The sequence below is a fragment of the Pituophis catenifer genome, unplaced genomic scaffold (genome assembly GCF_029215685.1).
Source record: "Pituophis catenifer annectens isolate HBS135680 unplaced genomic scaffold, rPitCat1.0.hap2 SCAF_9, whole genome shotgun sequence".
NCBI lineage: Eukaryota > Metazoa > Chordata > Lepidosauria > Squamata > Colubridae > Pituophis > Pituophis catenifer.
The window spans coordinates 16824600-16843851 of record NW_027256889.1 but is presented as its reverse complement, the minus strand read 5'-3'; the positions used below and the strand labels follow the sequence as shown (position 1 = coordinate 16843851).

The window sequence follows — 19252 nt, the reverse complement described above, 5'->3', positions numbered from 1 at the left end:
ATCGACTATTTTTTCAGATTTTTCAATCCTGCAGATCAGTTGTGAAATTCAGCTGGTTCTATCCAGATCATGCAGTACTGTAGGGCCGACTGCACAAAGCCCCGCCCACCCGTGCAGACATCATGACATCCTTTTTTTGCGATGATTTTCAGTCCTTGTGCATGTGCAGAAGGCTTTGCACATTTGCAAACTGGTAGGGAAGGTAAGTGAATTTCACCCCTGCTCCAGATGTGGCACAACTGCAAGGTTCAGAGCTCCCAGCCATGGAGGCTTGAAATGCTGGGATCTCTGCTCCCAAAACTTCCAAAAGACATTGCTACGGGAAACCCAAAGTATACACCCCACCTCCACTTTATATACAGTACACATTGCTAACATTCTAACATTCTGGAAGTAGCCTTATATTCCATTGTTGTTCATTTTCTTCAGTGGAGTCAAACAACTGACAAACATATTAACTGAAGAGAGCAGAAAGGTACAGAAGAGTTTATTTAGAGCTGCCAATCGTCTTGGATAGCTTGCTCCTGGGTACCCTGATAATCATGAGTTTCACAATGCATGAAAGCATCACCTTTTTAATCGTGCATGCACAATAAGAGCTATTTGTAAGCAAGGAAACAGAACAAAATGTTCTTGACTGACATGTCCAATTCTGGAAAAACCAGATCTGACAAGGTGGACAACTCATTTTCAGCAAGCCAGGGACCTGCTGCTTCTTCATTTTGTTCCCTTTAACAGCCAAAGAGCCTGAGTTATTGTTGACATCTCATTTTCTCATGTTATTCATGAGATTGACTTAAAACGAGCATAACTCCTTAGATTCCTTGGTGGAATCAGTGATATAATAACCCTAATTTTCCTTGGATGCGGACTGGATTTGAAACTCCCCAACTTCAACATTGCAACAGAAACAATGAAGCATTTTGTAGCTTCCTAAACCTTGGAGTCTATTCCCATCAAAGCTCTGAGATAAGTTACAAAATGGCTTGGGGAAACAGTGAAGGACAATAACATTGACAGGAACGAAAATAAAACCAGCGTATCACGTTAAAAGATCTGAGCATTCTTGCAATCTATCCCAAATTCTGGACAAATGTACTCCAGGTTTCACTACTTATGATTGCCATGTTAATTCTGAAAGTAACAAATAGTAATTAGTGTCAGATACATGGATCTGTGATGAAGCTGCTCCTCGCTGTAACCTCTAAATAGCAGCCTGTATCTACCCAGAATACACATTCTTGCACTGCTACACCTTGGAGTGATGGCTCAAAGGGAACATCCCAAAGATATTTAAAGATTGTCAGTGCTTTGATTGATTCTGAAGCCGTTCCCAGTTGTTATGCAGTTATATCCGTATAATGGTTGCTTGGTTTTTGAAACAAAGGAGTGACGTTATTTTGAAGGTAGGACTTCCAGCTCTTTATTTAGGAGCAAGAGTATGATCAAGGATGAATATCAACTCCAGATTTTTTTTTTAAATGATACCTTCCCAGATTTTCCAAAACTAAGAGAAGCCCAAGGGAAAGCAATTATTGTGTAATACAGCTCCCATTTATTTTAATCCTTCATCTCCCTAAAATATTGCCTTACAAAGATGAAGGACAGACTTCTGATAACTGATGCTGCTGAAAATCCAGAAGTCTAAGCAGTATTCTATGTGGAGTTACTAGTACAATTACTTTTTAACCCCAAAATGGAGTGAGTATATGCATTGTCCGAAAGGTATCTCTTGCTCTTTAAATTTTGAATGTTTGTCAGGAAAGGAGAGAAAAAAAATAGGGGAAATTGTATTAGTTGAATTTTGCTTTTGAAAAATCCATTTCTGGATGCTGTTCCATGAACCTGCAAAAAGGAGAGAAATGAGCATTAGTTGACAGGGATAAAGAATACCAGCATCTATGTCCCTCAGCCCCAGTTCCCTCCCCCAGCACTAAATTGGAAAGAAAGAGTTTCTAATTGTTGATGTTAGGTAGTTTGGCTGCTGCATATAAAACAAGAAGGTATCTCAGAAAAGATACCTTAGAACAGGGGTGTCAAACTCATGTTGTCATGGTGGCATAGTGTGACGTATTGGGACGTTCCCCCCCTTCGCTAAACCAGGTGTGGCCAGTATGTGACGCATCCGGCCCATGGGCCGGGAGTTTGACAGCCCTGCCTTAAAAGGATAATGCCTAAAACATCATTAGGTAATAAGGGAAATCCAGGTGCAGACACAACTCTTCTTTTTTAATCAAACACAAGTCTCCGGAAGGAATGTACCTTTCAAAAAACGGGAAGTGATCAGTCCAGGTAAAAGCAATAATAAATAATTTAATTATTATTTATAATAATATAATATTATAGAATAATAAAATACAGAAATTGCCATTTTGTAAGGTACCAAATTTCTAAGCCATCACTGTGGCATTACTGGCCATGACTTATGTAGAATCACATCAGCTCTGTCCTTCGCACTATCAGTAAAACTGTCCTATTATGGAACCCAACAGTTGTAAACCAGCAATGACAAATCAATCAAATATTGACCTTAGGAACGATTAGCCCCAAGGTCAAATACAAATTTTCCAATGCAAGCAAATATTCTTGTTTGTGCATCACTTGAATGGAACATTTCTTACTAGAGGTTTTGGAAATCATACTGTTCAGAAATAGCACTTTTCCCATTACAATTATCTCAGCAGAAGCCAGTTAGCAGTATTAGATCATGTTTAGTGCTTAGTATTATTTTCAAGCTTTAACATTCTTGAAGTCTATGTAATTGGTGGAGTTCATACAATTACATTCATGTAAGACCACGATAAAGTTCCCATTTTATAGAAAGAAGGCTTTTGCCCACTAACTGTTCCACTGAAATACATAGAAACAGGGGCACGGAGTAACTCACAAAACTGACTCTTAACTTACTAAGCTCAGAGCACACACTGATCACCTAAAAGCGCACCATTCCCCCCCCTTCCAAATTGTTTTATTTACTGATACGTTATTTAGCCAACCTATTGGGAGAGGACACCTGTGACTCCTTCATGGGGTCACTTTTTCCACACTATCTGAAAACGTTACCTGGCAGAAGGGCAAAGGGTAAAGTTTTAGAGCTAACAGACAAATTAAGAATATTGTTGGGACCGAATGGCACTTTTCCAAGACTTCTTAATGAGCCAATCTGTAAAATAGCTGAATTATTAACTAAGAACACCCTTAATGATATCACATATAGTGGAAGAACTAAGACCCAAAGAAGAGACACAGTGGAGAGCTTGGAAGGAGGAAGAAGGCAAACAGCTCATAACTTGGTGGACTGACAGGGCTAAACTGCGGTGCAACATCCGGAACAAAAATTATACATTTTCTGAAAAACACTGCTTGTTTGAATACGCCACTACTGATACTAGAAAAAGGCCTCATATCCAAGCCGTGACACTTTGCCTATGGAGACTAGTCAGGAAAAGACAGAAATTGCCCCCATTTCTGGCTTTATCCCTTTTCTCTGTTTGAGCTATTTAGAATGACTGATGAAAAGTGTTTGACCTTTAGTTACCCCGCTTGCAACTTGATGTGCATCACCCTATCTGGCCTTAAAAGGGGAATTACTCACAGAAGCTTCTACAGAGATCTCTGACAAGCAGGGCAATAAAACAATAAAATGCATGATTGTCTAGTGAGTCGTGTTATCTGACTTGGAGGCACATGGAGATTAGAGGCAGAGACACCACGTCATAGTTCAGGCCGAGATGGTACTGCCTGGCTTCGTGCTCTACATAGCACTTACTTGCTGGGATGTCCTTATAAATGCTGTAGCCCCCCCCCCCCCCCCCATTAGGAGGCAAGTCTGGAAAACAAGTTGTTGCTCCCTTCCTCACAGTGTAAAAGTGGCCTTACTCACTTTTTCAGTATGTCCTGCTTCTTTTGCTCGTCCGATGTGGGAAGCCCCATTGATTTCTGCCGCTGATCATACATCATTTTCTCAACCATGCTACGCGTTTCGCTATCCAAGTCTGATAACTTGGAAATTGAGAGAAATGTATTAGAGAAATTCATATGGATTTGACACATTTGTGGCTCACTTTCTTAGATACCACTTAATAAAGTCACATGAATAACACTGGTATACATAGCAAGGAAAGACTGTTCCTCCCTCCCCCCCTTTGGTTCCGCAACCACCCAAAATGTCTTCTGTTCTATTCCTTAGTTTTCAGTGCTGTATATTCAGCAGCAGCAGCAGCTCGTCAAGGCCACTGAAGGCCACTGAACAAGAACTCCAAAGAGACAGCCGTTGAAACTTATCTCAACGTGTGAAGGAGGAAGTCTTTGCTTGCCAGGAGCAGCATATAAAAAAGAAACTAAGACTTGCTTAGGAAAACACACATTAGATTGTATAGTACTTTTTTGTTTTTTAAAAAAACAGTTTGCCGCTCCTTTCTTCTTGGGTGTTTGGAAACTATGCCCTGGGAAGGTTTCCCATCCAAGTACTAGCTGTCAACGAATTAAGAGCTGACCTTGAAAAAGATATGCGTGAGCTGGTAAGCTGTTATATTGGCTTTCAAACTGTTAATAAACCTTACAATAGCATAAAATTCCTGGAATCTCCAGTGTTTTTTTCTTCCCCTGACCTACTTCAAAGAGCTAAGAAAAAGGAATCCTGCCTGGGATGGTATTTGTTGAAACAGACTGTGGTTATAATGCAATAAAGTAACGGATTCCATCCTACTGCTAACAATTAACTATTTCAACAGTCTGTGAAATGCAGTGACCCTAATCTTTCTCTATCACAGGAGGATAAAGACAGTGTATGGCTGGCTATTCTCTGAATTGTGGGTGCAGACCCACTTTAACCCATACCAGGTGAGCAGCAGGGATCTGCTCTACCCTAGTTCATGTAAGCAGCTAGGATAACTCCTACTTCCAGTGGGAATTACAGGGGCTGGGGGGGGGGGGTTGGAGGAGGTGGCAGAGTTAAAATTCTCTGCCATGCAATGATCCCTGATAACTTGTGTGTATGTGAAGAGTGTGCCTGCGTGGGTCACACCCACATCCACCAATCCATTCCAGAAGTGAAATATGGGCCACAAATGGTCTAGCAACACTCTTTTGAGTTAAAACAAAACCTGATCAAAGAATCACTCACTTTTGAATTCTCAGGGTTAATTTTCTTGGTGTTAATCTCTGGGTCTGTTTGGACTAACTTGTTCCACCATTCCATCTTGTTGATCTACAGTGAAGAGAGAAATATTATTATGTAGAATATATCAGCTTCTTTGGATGTGGCATATGCAATAAGAATGTAACTTTTGTGATTTATGGATCCTAGTGCATCATATTCTTCTGCTCATCACAATATTATTGCATACATCTTATTTGGGGTATTAGCTATACTCTATTAAACAAGTATGAAATATAAAGCAATCAGCATATATGAGAACTCTTACAAAATCATCCTTTAACTAAAATCCAGAAACATTTGCTTTGTACCTTTTCCAAGTGCACTGTGACTATTTTTCCATCCTCAATCAGCCATGAGCTCTCCTCCACCTTCACCTCATTGTACAGGTCTCCATCGATCATGGGGGGATGGCCCTTTAAGCCCACCTTCAGATGACGCCTCTGTATATCAACCACCATATCTTTTCCCTTCAATCTGAAGCTCACATTGAATGGGATGGCCAACTAGAGAAAACAGGAATTCTTCATGAAAACCTCAAGCAGGGAAGACATACAGATCATTATTAATGGAATCCTAGGATTGCAAGGGACCTTGGAAGTCTTCTATCTACCCTCCTGCCCAGGCCAGGAATCCTCAAACCAATGCAGATAAATGGCTTTATCTGAACACTTCCATTGATGAAGCACCCATGATTCACAAGACAAACTGTTCCACTGTTACGGTAATTACTTCTTGTGTTCCTTATTTCAAGTTTCAATATTGCTCTGTAAAGCTGCCACCCCCTGGTTCTTGTCCTACCCTCAAGCATCAGAGGATCCTTCCCTGTGACAGCCCTTTAAGAACCTCTGGCCACTAACGCTTCTGACCACAACCAAATCGGGTTCCGCCTAAAAAAATTCACAAAATTTTTGAATCTGGTCATGAACACAGACTCGGGTGGGGATCAAACACGGCCGCAGCCGATTTCCCCTGGATGCATTTACTCTGCCCCACTGTTTTGGCTTGAGGTTGGAGAGGAGGTTGCCGCTGATCATCTTCTCCTCAGCCCACTCGCAGGTCTTGCCCTTAGCCTGTGTGTGGAGCTTGTTCCCTTCACGCACCCAACTGCAGCGGTGGCTGCACGAGAGGGGCGCTTCGCCAGCAGTCACTTCAGGAAGCGGGGGAGGGTGTGGCATTTTCCTGTCCTCTACGAGACACAACACACGGCACCCGTCCAGGCTTCCCCACAGTGGTGCACAGAGCGGGATAGGAAGCGGCACCCATCCCAAGGCTGGAGGAAGAGGGCCTTTGAGCCCCAGGCACTGGTTCGCTGTACTTTTCTCAGTGCAGTGAACAACGCCAGTTTGGACAAAGTGAGCCAGCCAGCAAGTACCTGCTGCAGCTGGGGGGGGGGGGGGGTAGACCCAGAGCCCCAGGCTCTCCAAGGCTCGAAAACAACAACGCTGGTGTCAGTGGCGGTGGCATGAGTTATGGCGCCCTTTCCTCTTGCCTCCTTTCCTCTTGAATCGAGAGCGGCCCTGCCCAGGTTCTGGGCACCAAAGCAACCCTTGGGCAGCCGATGCGAGTGCCAGAGGGAAGGGCGGCTTGCGAACAGCGTTGCTATGCTTAGAGCTGAGGAGAAAGCCGGCACGGAGCGCTTGCTGCGCCTGTTCCAGACTCGGATCCACAGAGCAGATACTAATGCACGCCCGAGGCAGAGATGCCCGCAAGTATGCAGGAGAGACCTCGGAGAGGGAGAGGCCAATAGCAGGCATCTCTGGGAACAGGAGGCGCTGAGAGAGTGAGACAGACAGAGGGAAACGGAATAGGAAGTGGCGCCTGTCCCAAAGCTGGAGGAAGAGGGCCTTTGAGCACCAGGAACTGGCTCTGACAGCGCCCTGCCGACTCACCTGCTCGCGCAGAAGCCCTGCTACCCCCCTTAGCCGCCCCTTTCGGAGAATTTGGCTGCAATCCTCAGCTCGGAATGGAGATGCAGCTGGGGGGGTGGAGGTGGCAAGACAGAAGGCTGCCTTCAGTCCAAGGAAGGGACCGCAGCCTCATGGGCTCCATCTGAAGGAGCTGTGTCGCTTGGGCAATGTCCCGAAATTAGATTTGGGGTCACGACCAAAGTTATGGAATGAATTATAGTCGTGAGGTTCTACTGTACCATGTCTTTCCTTAGCCTTCTCTTCTTTAGCCTAAACATACTCAGTTATTGAACATTTTCATTGATGGTAAACTTCTCACCATCTTTGTTGTTCTTCTCTACACTTATAACAATCTATTTCATTACAGTTCTGCTTATTGTTCTATTCCTGACATAGAAAAACATTCTGTGGCCAGTTCTAAAAGAAAGTGAAGCAGCTATTCATTAATTCGTGGATTCCCATAGTCAGATTTTTTTTTATTATCCAAAAGAGACTTATGGATCACAATTAAATATTTCACAGATTCATTTTCCTCATAAGCAGCAGAGATGTAGCATGTACTTCAAAATCTACAACTTACATCCAGTTCAGAAAGAGTTTGCGTCCACCTGTAGTTTGGCAGGTCTGCTCCATTTCCAGAGTTTGGCTTAAGTTTGCCTTTGTCCTTCTCATCTTCCTCTTCTTCATCGGTATCCTTATATAATATAGGAATGTACATAAAATATGCATCAGAACTTTTTAATGATGGATATTTTCTGTTTACTGCATTATTTATAGAGATGGCAATTCAGCTATTCTACATGTATGGGTTCAACTTTCTTAAAAGTCTTCTCTGCTTAAGCCAGGTTTAAAAATATACTGCAAAGGTCCTTTTGCCCAAAGCCAATCTGGGGACAGGATGGGGATGGGGAATCCTCTGGCATGTACTTGAAAAAATGCTAGAATTTCATGTTGTAGTTACAGTATTCTGGCTAACATTTTCCTTATTTTCAACCATCTTAAAGCAATGAAATAGCAAACAGATCAGCAATTGTCTTTTGTGCCAGCAGCTAAAATCTTGAAAAATACATTACTTGCTTGCTGGATTCGGAAGATTCCACTTGATTTTCAGCAGACTTGACTGGTATGTTCATTGCATCATTTTCTTTCTTCTCTTTCTTCTGTTTGAAAAGAGTAGCACCTCTATAAGCCTGTTTTATTTGTGATATGCACATTTAAGCAGCTTAGCAATAGTAGTAATCCCAAATCATCATTCATATCCAATACAAATGGTAGCACTGAATGGGCCACGTAAAAATTAAAAAAGGGATTTTCCAAATATACCGCAGTTGTATTATGCCCCACCAATAGAGGGAAGCAGATTCACACCTGGTCTATTTCCAGTTGCAATCTTTCTGCCTCCTCATCGGTCAGTTCCTTAATCCTTGGCTCACTGTCTTCCTGTTTAGTTTCTTTGGCAAGTTTGGTGGCTTGTTCCGCTTTTTCCCGCTGTTCTGCTTCTTGACGAGCTTTCTTCTCTTTCTGGGCTTTCAGAGCAAGTTTGTTGTGGCGACTGAAAGTTTCTGTGATTAACTGAGAGAATAGAAAAGTAATATAATGGGTACAATCGTTCTCAATTACACAAGCAGTAAAAATTATCTCAATTCAAGCTCCACAGCTGGTGACCGCATCCATGTGGTTTTCTTGGCAGAGATAAAAAAACAAATGGGAGATCTCTTTCAAAAGATAGAATGTTTAGGACTGCTCCCCCCCAAATAATTCCTCCAATGAGGGAAATCAGGATTGAGACATAAAAAATTAAAACTGTAGCCCACATTGTAAAACTATTCTCCCCACTCTCCATTTGTTTTTACAGGGAGCTAAGGGTGTCAGACCTGTAAAGTTTATTTAAGGCAAAGATTCACACTCACTACTTGTTAAAATTTTGTTTTTCCTCCAAAAAGGACTGTAACAGGAAACTTATAGTTGTTGAAAGTTTTTTAGAATAATAAAACAGATCTGCTCCTTTCCAAAATGTCCACAGTAGGAAAGAACAGGGGCCACCTTTGTCCACAGTTTAGAGAAGTCCTGAGGGTCAGGGCTACAGTGTGTTTGCTCCAAGTGGTGACACAATCATTTGACTGCACAACCGGCTTAATTTCAAGGGTTCCCAGTGATGGGTGACCTTCACAGCTACTGCAGCAGCCAAGGGTCGTGAACAGAAGTGCTGAAATTGGTAACACATAATCTATTTTGCCCTTTGGATGGTGACATGTTGGAGATGCATGCCAACTTCTGACCTTGTCTACTGCTGCTAGTTTGAAAAAAGGGACCGAAGAAGCATGCTCTTTAAGTGATGAACAACTGGATATCTTAGCCTTTATATAAGAGCTTAGTACCGTGTTTTCCCGAAAATAGGATATGTCCTGAAAATAAAACCAAGCCTGATTTTTGGGGTGGGCATATATGCACTCCCCCAAAAATAAACCCAAGTGACGGGATGGGTGTGTCCAGCACAGGAGGTAGCCTTTCCCTTCCCCGGTCACCTCAGGGCTTCTCGGTCCCTTAATAGGATCAGCTGAGCTGCTCAGGCCGCCATTCACAGCTGACTCGTGGGTGCCACTTAGGCCACCATCTCCAGCAAGCACGGCCGCTTTTGAGCTAATTGTGGCTGCAAAAGAAGCTGGAGACCAAGTGACGCAACCCACATGCCTCACACTCTCCGAAAATAATAAGACCCCCCCTGATAATAAGGCCAAGCCCTTATTTTGGGGTTCAAAAAAATATAAGACAGGGTCTTATTTTCGGAGAAACACGGTAATTGCTGGCTTCCTCATTTAACAAAATCTGAGTTTAGATTGTAATGGTTTTATTCCTTTCATGGAATACTCATTTTACTAATTTAACGAACAAACAGATTTTAAACAGCACTGTTCTAGATACTTCTTCTATTGCAGCACAATAGAGGAAGTATCCTCTATTCCCTAACTTCTGCTGTACTAAGGTACCTATAGGTTTACTTAACTCCACAAGATTTAAATACTATATACATGTACACTTGTAAGAATTACTTTTCAATTTTCTATACTGTATCACCATTAAAAACAGACTTTGATTGACTTTTGGAGACAAAAGGTGTGAGTCAACACTGTACATCCTTCAGGGAACGTGACAGCCACTTTTGAAAGGCTTTGTAAGTAATTATAATATTTAGAAGAAATATATAAAATGGCTTGAGCATATTTTTTAAATCTAAATAGTTTCATAAATTAAATATTCTACTTAAACTGTTCACTCATACTGAATGGATTACAAAGTACTCTTTCACCCCCCAAAAAGTTCACAAAACATTGTTTGGAACACTTACAGAAGAGTTGTTAAAATAAAATTTTAAAAATGAGGTGTCATACTGCCCCATCACTCTATCAGTGAAACAGAGTGACATAGCATAGAGTGGATCATGTAGAACATTTCACAAAATCAGGTTAGAGAAACTCTGCTCTTTGGGAACAAACCACTGTTGAAGAAGTGGACTTAGTACTTTCCAGGAGAGAACAAATAAAGTAAAATGGTATTATTGATCCTCGGGTGTCTGAGTCAGACCAATACATTTTTTGACATGCTAGTTTTCCAACCAGCCTTTGGTCAAAGCTTAACCAAACAAAATAACCCAAAACATCTACTATTGTCATACTCTGCAATAAACCTGCTCAGTTAAGGTCAGACATAACATAATGTGGCCTCTCCAGTTTCTTTCCAGAGCCAGCAACTGAATGGGATGGAATTGCAATACAACAAAATCAACGAAAAAGGGAAGATTTAAAAAGCACACTGTGGGAAATATTTCAATCTTCCTTAAACAGAAAAATATCTTTATAAACCAAAGCATATACCTTCTCAGCAGCGCCTTCTTCTCCCCCCACAAAGAAATCAGTTTTGCGCCTCAGGAAACTGAAAAAGGTATTCACAAGCTGTAAGGAACAAAAGTACCATAATCAAGGATAAGTAGTTCACATTTCAGCCTACATGATGAGTATATTTTTTACATAAAAAACATAGAAGTGACCCATCTACCCAGGTTGCTTGTGGAGAACCTGTTCAGTGTACTGGTTAAGATGTTGGAATCAAAACTGACTTTTCTGACAGTGAGTTTTAGTTCTCCATTAGGCAGAAAAACTGACTAGGTGACTTTGGAATAGCTAGCCATTCTTTCTCAGCTCAGCCCACCTCACAGGGTTGTGCTGGGGGAAAAAAAAGGAGGTAGGAGCATTATACATCCTGCTCTGAGTTGTACAAAAGTAACGGCAGAATACAAATATTATAGACTAGATAATATAAGCAATGTTATTTTGGTACTAGTTATTCTTCTGCTCCCCCAGGATACAACCTCTAATAAACTACTCCAGAGTCAATTATTTTAAAACAAATATCCATTCAAGGAAGTTAGAGCAATGACCAACCAACATTTTTAACATCACCTTGCAAACTTTTTTACTACAGTAGTCCACCTTAATGTAGACAATAATGTAGACCATTATTGAGATAGCTTATTAATGTTCTGAGCAAGCTATCTCAATAATGGATCCCCAGTTGAATTTTTAATAAAGTTGTGCACACTATTATTTTTACTTATACTTTTTCAATTAAAGCCAACAGTTTAAAGGATCAGCTGGTCTGTCAGAACAAGCATGGTTTCCACCTGGTAGGCTGACTATCCTATCTGGTAGATGACATCACTGTTTAAATGTAGTTGTTTCTAGGTTTTCATCTCCTGGTTAATTAACCTGCTTCCACTGGTAAGGGGAACCAAGTCAATAAGAAAGGACTTTGTAAGGCCTTTCTGAACTGAATTTTCTAGTATTCTAATTTATAAATCTGTAAGAAATTCCATGTCTGCCACTGGCCAACTTTTATTGTTATATTAACCTCAGGCCTTTTAGAAATTATCTAGAAGTTCAGCAGTGGGATATTCTATAGCATTATTGCTGCATGAAGAGGTATTAATCATTATCAAGACTTTAGTGAAGTTAAATGCAAATCCTAGTATTGCAGAGGGAAGTTCCCCACGTGCTAGGCAATAAAAGTGACATATTTTCCCTTAAGATTTCCTTGTCAAATTTTATAGAATTCATGTGTATTCCACCATTTGCAAAAGGTGTCAAAAGACTTTAGCTGGAACCTATTATGTTACTGTTGAAATATAAAACATATTTACAAAATTATGTAATTTTTCCCCTCTCTACAGGTTTTATTAATTTTGTTAAATGTATGAAACCATCATAAAGTCTCTCTCTCTCTCTCTCTCTCTGTAGAATGTATATGAATTATACATCCACAAGTATGGGATGTACGGTACATAAGAACAAGTATTTGTATGTATACATATTAGAACAGTTTACCTTCACTGGGTGGGATATAGTCAATGGATTTGTTGGTTACACTGTGATGATCATTATGTTGTTTTAGTTTTACTGTAGGCAAACTGCTCAGCGAAGAGGTTAGGAAATAAGTAAAGGAAATAAATTTTTAATGGGATATACTTCAAATGTTGAACTGCAATTCCCATCATTCTCACATGGCCCACGGCGCCTTATTAGAAGGATGGCAGATACATCTAAAGGCCAGTGGAGAGTTGCACTATATTTGTTAAATTTGTATTTTTGTCTTTCACTCAGGAGATGTACTTCATCTAATCCCATCCTCCCAAATTGTGAGATAGGCTGAGAATGTATGACTGGTCTGAGGTCACTCACAGAGCTTCCATGCCTAAGGATGGACTTGAACGTGCATCTCCCAGTCAATGTCCAACACCTTTACCAGTAAATCATGAGGGCTCCCAATGACCCCTATGGTACACAAACACAGAGTAAATTAAATCATAATCATAAGTTTATTTGTCAAGCATATATAACAAGTAAAAGTATAAACATAATTTGAATACATGAAAAGAGTAAGTAAAAAGGAATATTAGGACAGGGACGGTAGGCACGCTGGTGCACTTATGCAAATTCCAATCTGCATTAAAAATAAATAAATAACCAAAAGGGTTCAATAGCTATATAATACAAATTGCAAGCAAAGAATGCAGATTCATATCAAGAAACAGGCCATTCCTCAATGGCCTGGTGTGTTTGGTTCCGAATCTTTCAATAAATCTTGCAAGAGCCTTGATAGTACAGTGGTCTAAGCACCCTGTTATTAACACAGCTGCCTGCAATTACTGCTGGTTCCAATCTCTCCAAGGCTCAAGGTTGACTCAGCCTTCCATCCTTTCTAAGGTAGGTGAAATGAGGACCCAGATTGTGGGGGCAATAAGCTGACTTTGTATAAATATACAAAAGAATGAAGGCTATTGCTTAACGCATTGTAAGCCGCCCTGAGTCTCCGGAGAAGGGCAGCATATAAATCAAATTAAAAAAAAAAAAGCCATCATTAAAATTAAATTAAAACCCCCAAAAACTTTACCCTTAGACTGTCTACTGTTGACCTCACCCCATTCCTAAGAGGTCTGTAAGGGGCGTGCATAAGAGCACCAGCGTGCCTACCGTCCCTGTCTTAATTTTCCCTTTAATTGTATTCATTTTATGTAATATACTTATACTTATATATATTATCTAATATGTACTCGACAAAATAAATAAAATAAAAAATAAATAAAAATTAAGCAAGCCATGGCGTAGATCTTTGCAGGCCTGCAATTGATGCCGGCTCAGACCAACCTTCTCCCTCTCCTCACGTGAGATGCTTCGGGGGTTCCCAAGGGGGACAACCTCCCCCTCTCTCCTGCTGTGATTCCGTGAGGGAAGGGAAGGACTCCGAGGCGAAGGGGCTCCAAAAAAAGGAAGACCGTTAGGAAGAAAAGAAAGACCGCCCGCTCTCCTGCCCTCCATTTTACCTCACGCACGCCGCCCTGGTGCTGCTGGGCCATGGCGAGCAACATGCCGTCGAATCGCTCCTCGTTGTCGGCAGCCTCTTCCCCGCTGGCCCCCATGACGCCCGGAATCGCTTGACTGAAGACGCTCCCTTTTTCCCTTCAAGGGCCGCTCGGCTCGCCTCAGCACGCACCCCGAGGACGGTGGCCGGAAACGGAAGAGAAAGCGCATTCTGGCCAACCCGTTCCGGAAAGCTTTTGGCCAACCATCGAACTCGCCCACCTTGATTGGCAACCGGCTCTTTCAATCCGCGACGAGAGGAAGTCAAAGACGGCCCGTTAGCCCCGCCCTCATGTGTTTGGCGTCGGTTGCTACGGTTACCGCCTCTGATGGGTTGGGGGGGATGGGAAATTCCAAAATACACATCCGCGGCTGGTAGCTTCGCAAAATGTCTGAAAAGACCTGACTGAAGCTTTGAATTTATCGCTTTTATTCCCCGCTTCTTTCCCCCATGTTAGGCTCCCCGCCACCAACATCTCTGTAAAGTGATTAGAGCCAGGGGTCTCCAACCTTGGCAACTTTAAAACCCGTGAACTTCAACTCCCAGAATTCCTCAGCCAGAAGCTTTGTGTACAATTTATTTTAAAAACGTATATGGTCATCCATCTCAAATAGAGTGATCTCATGTAAACAATAAAAACAATAGAATAAAAACAAATCAACTCTTCCATTTCAGGAGTCAAACCGACCAAATTATTAAGCTCCTGACTCAATCTCCACCCTAGCTCAATGCTTGGGGGAAGAGCCACTTTCTAGCCATGGAAGGCTAAATGTTAGGGGCTCCTCAAGTATCAGGACTATTGGACCATGGTGGGGTGGCTATGGAGAAGGTGTGCCTTCAAGGCCCAATTAGATGACAACATTTATAAGAAAAGAGACTTGGAGTTCAGTCACCATATATGACCAAGTGGTATGAACAGATATCCTCAGGGAGATACATTTCCACCAATATTCAATCAGCACCTTGAATTGTACCTGGAAAGCAACTAGAAAGCAGTGCAGCTCATGCAGCAATGGTGTTACTTGGACAAACCTTAGGGTGCCCAAAAGTCCATGTACTACTGCATTCTGGATCAATTGCAGCTTCTGGATGGTCTTTGAGAGCAGCCTCATGAAGAGCATTTAATTTGGGTGCCTTCAAATCATCATTGTTGATTCCTAGCGATTGCCAGGATTAGTCACTGCAGTTTTCTTGACAGGATTCCAGAAGTGATTTTCCATTGGCTGTGTAGGAAGAATCATAAGACCCCCCCCTTTCTTTCCATGCCCCCAGGGAAGGCAAAGAAAAACCATCCACAGAAGTTAAAGCAATCCCTGCCTCCCAGCCAGAATGGCCTCAAGTAACCCTGGTTAGAAGACTAAGACAGGCTGAATTGACAGGATTAAGTCAGACACAAAGCCACACAGAATTTACATTCCCCACCTTTCCCCAAGGCTACCTTTGACCCTGACCACCACCCAGGAAACCAAATAGGGACCATTAGAATACAAAAAGGCATGTTATTAATTTAATCAAATAACTCCACCAGGCATCTCAATCTCAAGACTCCAAAAGGGTATAAAAATCACTCTGCTACCCATGCCAGGCTGTCAGCTGTCCCAGAACCGATGCTGAGTCACTTTGCTTCTGATTCCTAAATAAATGGAGAACTTTCCTGCAACCTGCCTCCAAGTTCATTGGCTCCTGTGTCTTTCTCTCAGCTTGGAACCAGACTGGATTTTATTACCAGCACCTACTTCCTAAGGTTGAGAGAAAGAATGAGTGGCCCAAGGTCACCCTGATAGTTTTGCACCTAAGATGGGACTAGATCTCACACTAATCTAATTAGAAAATGACTTTATGAACAAGCACCCCCCCCCACCCCTGTCCAGGAATGGGTGTAATTGCAGCAGCCCGCATGGTTTTGTGCAGACCTCAGTATGCACATGTATCACCTCTCCTGTGGGAACTGCCTTGGTTGCCGATTTGCTTCTGGGTGCAATTCAAGGTGCTGCTTGTAACCTTTAAAGCCCTTCATGGCTTGGGACCAGGTTATCTGAGGGACTGTCTCTTGCCGGTCATATCTACCCAACCCACTGGAGCAGGGAGGCAGGGAATGTTGCGGGTCCCATCCCTGAGGGAGATACACCTGGTGGGGCCCAGAAGAAGGGCCTTCTCCGTGGTGGCTCCCTCTCTCTGGAACATCATTTCCCCAGAGATTAGAATGGCCACCACTCTAACACTCTTCTGGAAGGCGCTGAAGACCTGGTTCTGCCAGTAGGCCTGGGGAACCCAGAACAGGATGGAGCCCATTAAATGGCTAGTATGAATGTGTGTTGTTGCCAGGATGCGGGGGTGGGGGACAGTGTGGGTTTCACTTACCTTTGCTACTGGTTCTTCTGCGCGTGCGCAGAGTGTATTTGATGATGTCTGGGATGGGAAGAGCCTCCCGCTGCCGCTACTACCGGTTCGCCTAAACCGGGGCGAACCGGTAGCAACCCACCACTGGTTGGGGAGGAGTGTTATTATTTTATTATTTTTCTTTTTATTCTTTTTATTTCTTTTACATACTGTTTTTATATCCTTGTAAGCCGCCTTGAGTCACCATGTGTGAGTAGACAGCAATATAAATTTTCTAAATAAATAAATTGTCATAAAGATGAATTTGTGCAACAAATCCTGGAGGACCCCCCAATTATGCACCAAGTCTGTCTTGGTACCTCATCCAGAGTCAGAGAGAACGATTGATGAATTGTCTTGTACATCCGTAGGCTGCAGCACCTATACCAGTGATGGCTAATCTTTTTGCCGTCACGTGCCAAAAGCAGAGGGAGTGTGGATGGGGGTGTCGCACGCATGCGTGCCCACACTCATAATTCAATGTGACCCTGCATGCACGACCCCCGCTGCACTCCCCCTGCTTTTGGCACGCGATGGGACGGTGGGTCTGGTATGCCCATTGTTCACCCTCTCCAGGCTCCAGAGCCTTTCTAGGAATCTGGGGAGGGCAAAAACTGCCTTCCCCACCCCCCTGGAGGCCCTCCAGAGGCCGGAAATGGCCCGTTTCCCGACTTCTGGTGGGACCAGCAGGCCCATTTTTCATCCTCCCCAGGCTTCAGAAGCTTTCTAAGAGTCTTGGGTGGGCGAAAATGGCCTTCCTCACGTCCCCGGAGGCCTTCTGGAGGCTGGAAACAGCCCGTTTCCCGACTTCCGGTGAGCCTGGAAGGCCTGAAAATCAGCTGGCCGGCGCACACATGCGCGCTGGAGCTGAACTAGGGCAACACTCATATGCCTACAGATATGGCTCCATGTGCCACCTGTGGCACGCGTGCCATAGGTTCACCATCATGGACCTATACTTTGGAGACAACCGATTGCTGATGGAAAGATATGGCAAAGACAATGTTTCCAATAAAGGGCATTAGGAAGGATCCATAAATCACAATCTTTGCCACAAACTAACAAAGTGCAAACTCATCAAAAGCCCTTTTCAGTTCAATGGTGTTTATTGCCAGAGTAACTAGGCAAAGGACTCCTTTATACCTTCACTTTTTCCTTAGCGCATATTGACAGAAGCTATTAAGTGCCTCTTTGCAGTTTGCAGTAGTTTTCTTCTGTCCAATCTGTTATGAGTACAATTTCCAAAAAATCTTTTGTCCCCAAGAGCATAACAGCAAATATAAAACAGCTTTCCAATGATTTTTTTTTTTTTAATGAAATAGTCATCACTAGAGGAAGAATTGTACAAGGCAAGGTCATTAGGGAGAAACACCTGGTCCTGTGACTTCACGAGATTAAAGTCCATGGTTTAAAACAAAACGCCAGCAGTGATTTATAAGGGGTTATTCCCCCTGGTAAATCAGAATAGTATAGTAAGGAATGAAGAAGCAAATAGTTGTTTTTCACACTTTAACTGTACCCTTTTAATATCTATAAAGCAACATTTTAAAAAACTGACAAAAGTAGTAATTCCTACCTCTTCAATTGTAATGTAATGTAGTCAAGTTATTCATGGCAATACTTTATTTTTAATAATGATAATAATTATTTATTAGATTTATAGGCTCCCTGACTCTCAGTAAAACATATTTAAGAATGTAAACAAAGAAAGGGGGAAGAATATTTACAAACTATAAAATTATAATAGAGTAATTTACTATCTATAAGAAAAAGAGACAAACATTCCTTATTCTAGCAGAAAAAAATTATGCGAATAACATAAAATTGGAAGAAAACAATCATAAATCAGGTTGGCACTTTTTAAAATGTTCATAGTTTTTGATTGACAAAGACAGTCAGAATAATAATTAGCAGTCAAAATAATCATAAGGATATCTAACCTTCCTAAAGCAGACTATCCATAACTGTATGATCAATTAGACAAAACCTGTTGTTTTAAGACTTTTAAAGAGAAATCCAGATTTCAGATGTCTATATGGAGTATTATAGTCCACAAAGTTTTAAATTAAATTAAATTTAAATGTAATTAATTGGACCTACCACAAGCCCAATAGTATTAAACAGCAGAAATACCTCTAGCTTGCCACCTTGTGGCGATAGGCCATCATTGCTTTTTTTTTGTCTCTATCATAAACCAGTTAAGAATCCACAAGGTTGCATCCAAACAATATGTTAAATTACCTTATCTTTTAACATGAATTCCTGGTTCACATAATACACAAAACATGAGTTACTTTGTTTTATTTAGCCATAATGGTGCGTAAAGCCTGACTGTGAGATCAAGATGGAATGTCTTTCATCTGTAAAATTCAATATATTCTTCCCTTTAACAACCAATTAAATCCAATGATGATCAGAAACATTGTCTCTTTCTGATGATCGGGAAACATTCACAAACCAAAAGAATACTTCCACAAAGGATATCCATGCTGAATCCATCTCTCCATTTCATTTGGAGGAATTTAACATTTTTTTAAAAAGAGGAATTTCCTAGCCGAGGAACAATAATTTGAATGCAATTTTAAAAGAAACTCTGAGACACCCTCCAATAAATAGACCTTTAATGCATAAAGGCAAGAGCAGTAGCTGTTTTGAGCTATGCTACCTGGGAATGCTGGAAGTTATAGGTCTCAACAGATCTGGAGGAGGTTGGCTAATAGAGCTCACATCCTGGACATAAATTGTTTCAACTTCTACTGTGTTTCCCTGAAAATAAGACCCTGTCTTATATTTTTTTTGAACTCTCAAATAAGCGCTTTGCCTTATTGCCATGCGCTCAAAAGCCTGATTGGGCTTATTATCAGGGGATGTCTTAGTTTTGGGGAAACAGGGT

General features: G+C 41.8%; 1 protein-coding gene across 1 annotated transcript; it reads right to left on the bottom strand.

Annotated features, from left to right (window-relative positions):
• Positions 1–454: 454 nt before the first annotated feature.
• On the bottom strand, positions 455–14133 carry NUDC (nuclear distribution C, dynein complex regulator). The gene is made up of 9 exons (XM_070949705.1): positions 13943–14133; positions 10941–11018; positions 8437–8640; positions 8142–8228; positions 7649–7762; positions 5470–5664; positions 5126–5209; positions 3884–4002; positions 455–1845 (listed from the first exon to the last, which is right to left on the bottom strand). Exons 1-9 carry the CDS (start codon positions 14036–14038, stop codon positions 1794–1796), a joined length of 1029 nt encoding a protein of 342 aa, XP_070805806.1. The 5' UTR covers positions 14039–14133; the 3' UTR covers positions 455–1793.
• Between the last annotated feature and the right edge of the window lie 5119 nt (positions 14134–19252).

Coding starts and splice junctions, on each gene's coding strand:
- NUDC (XM_070949705.1), bottom strand. CDS start 14,038: ATGGGGGCCAGCGGGGAAGAGGCTGCCGACAACGAGGAGCGATTCGAC. Junction 11,019..13,942: donor ACCAGGGCGGCGTGCGTGAG/GTAAAATGGAGG, acceptor TGTTCCTTACAG/CTTGTGAATACCTTTTTCAG. Junction 8,229..8,436: donor TGCAACTGGAAATAGACCAG/GTGTGAATCTGC, acceptor CTTTTCAAACAG/AAGAAAGAGAAGAAAGAAAA.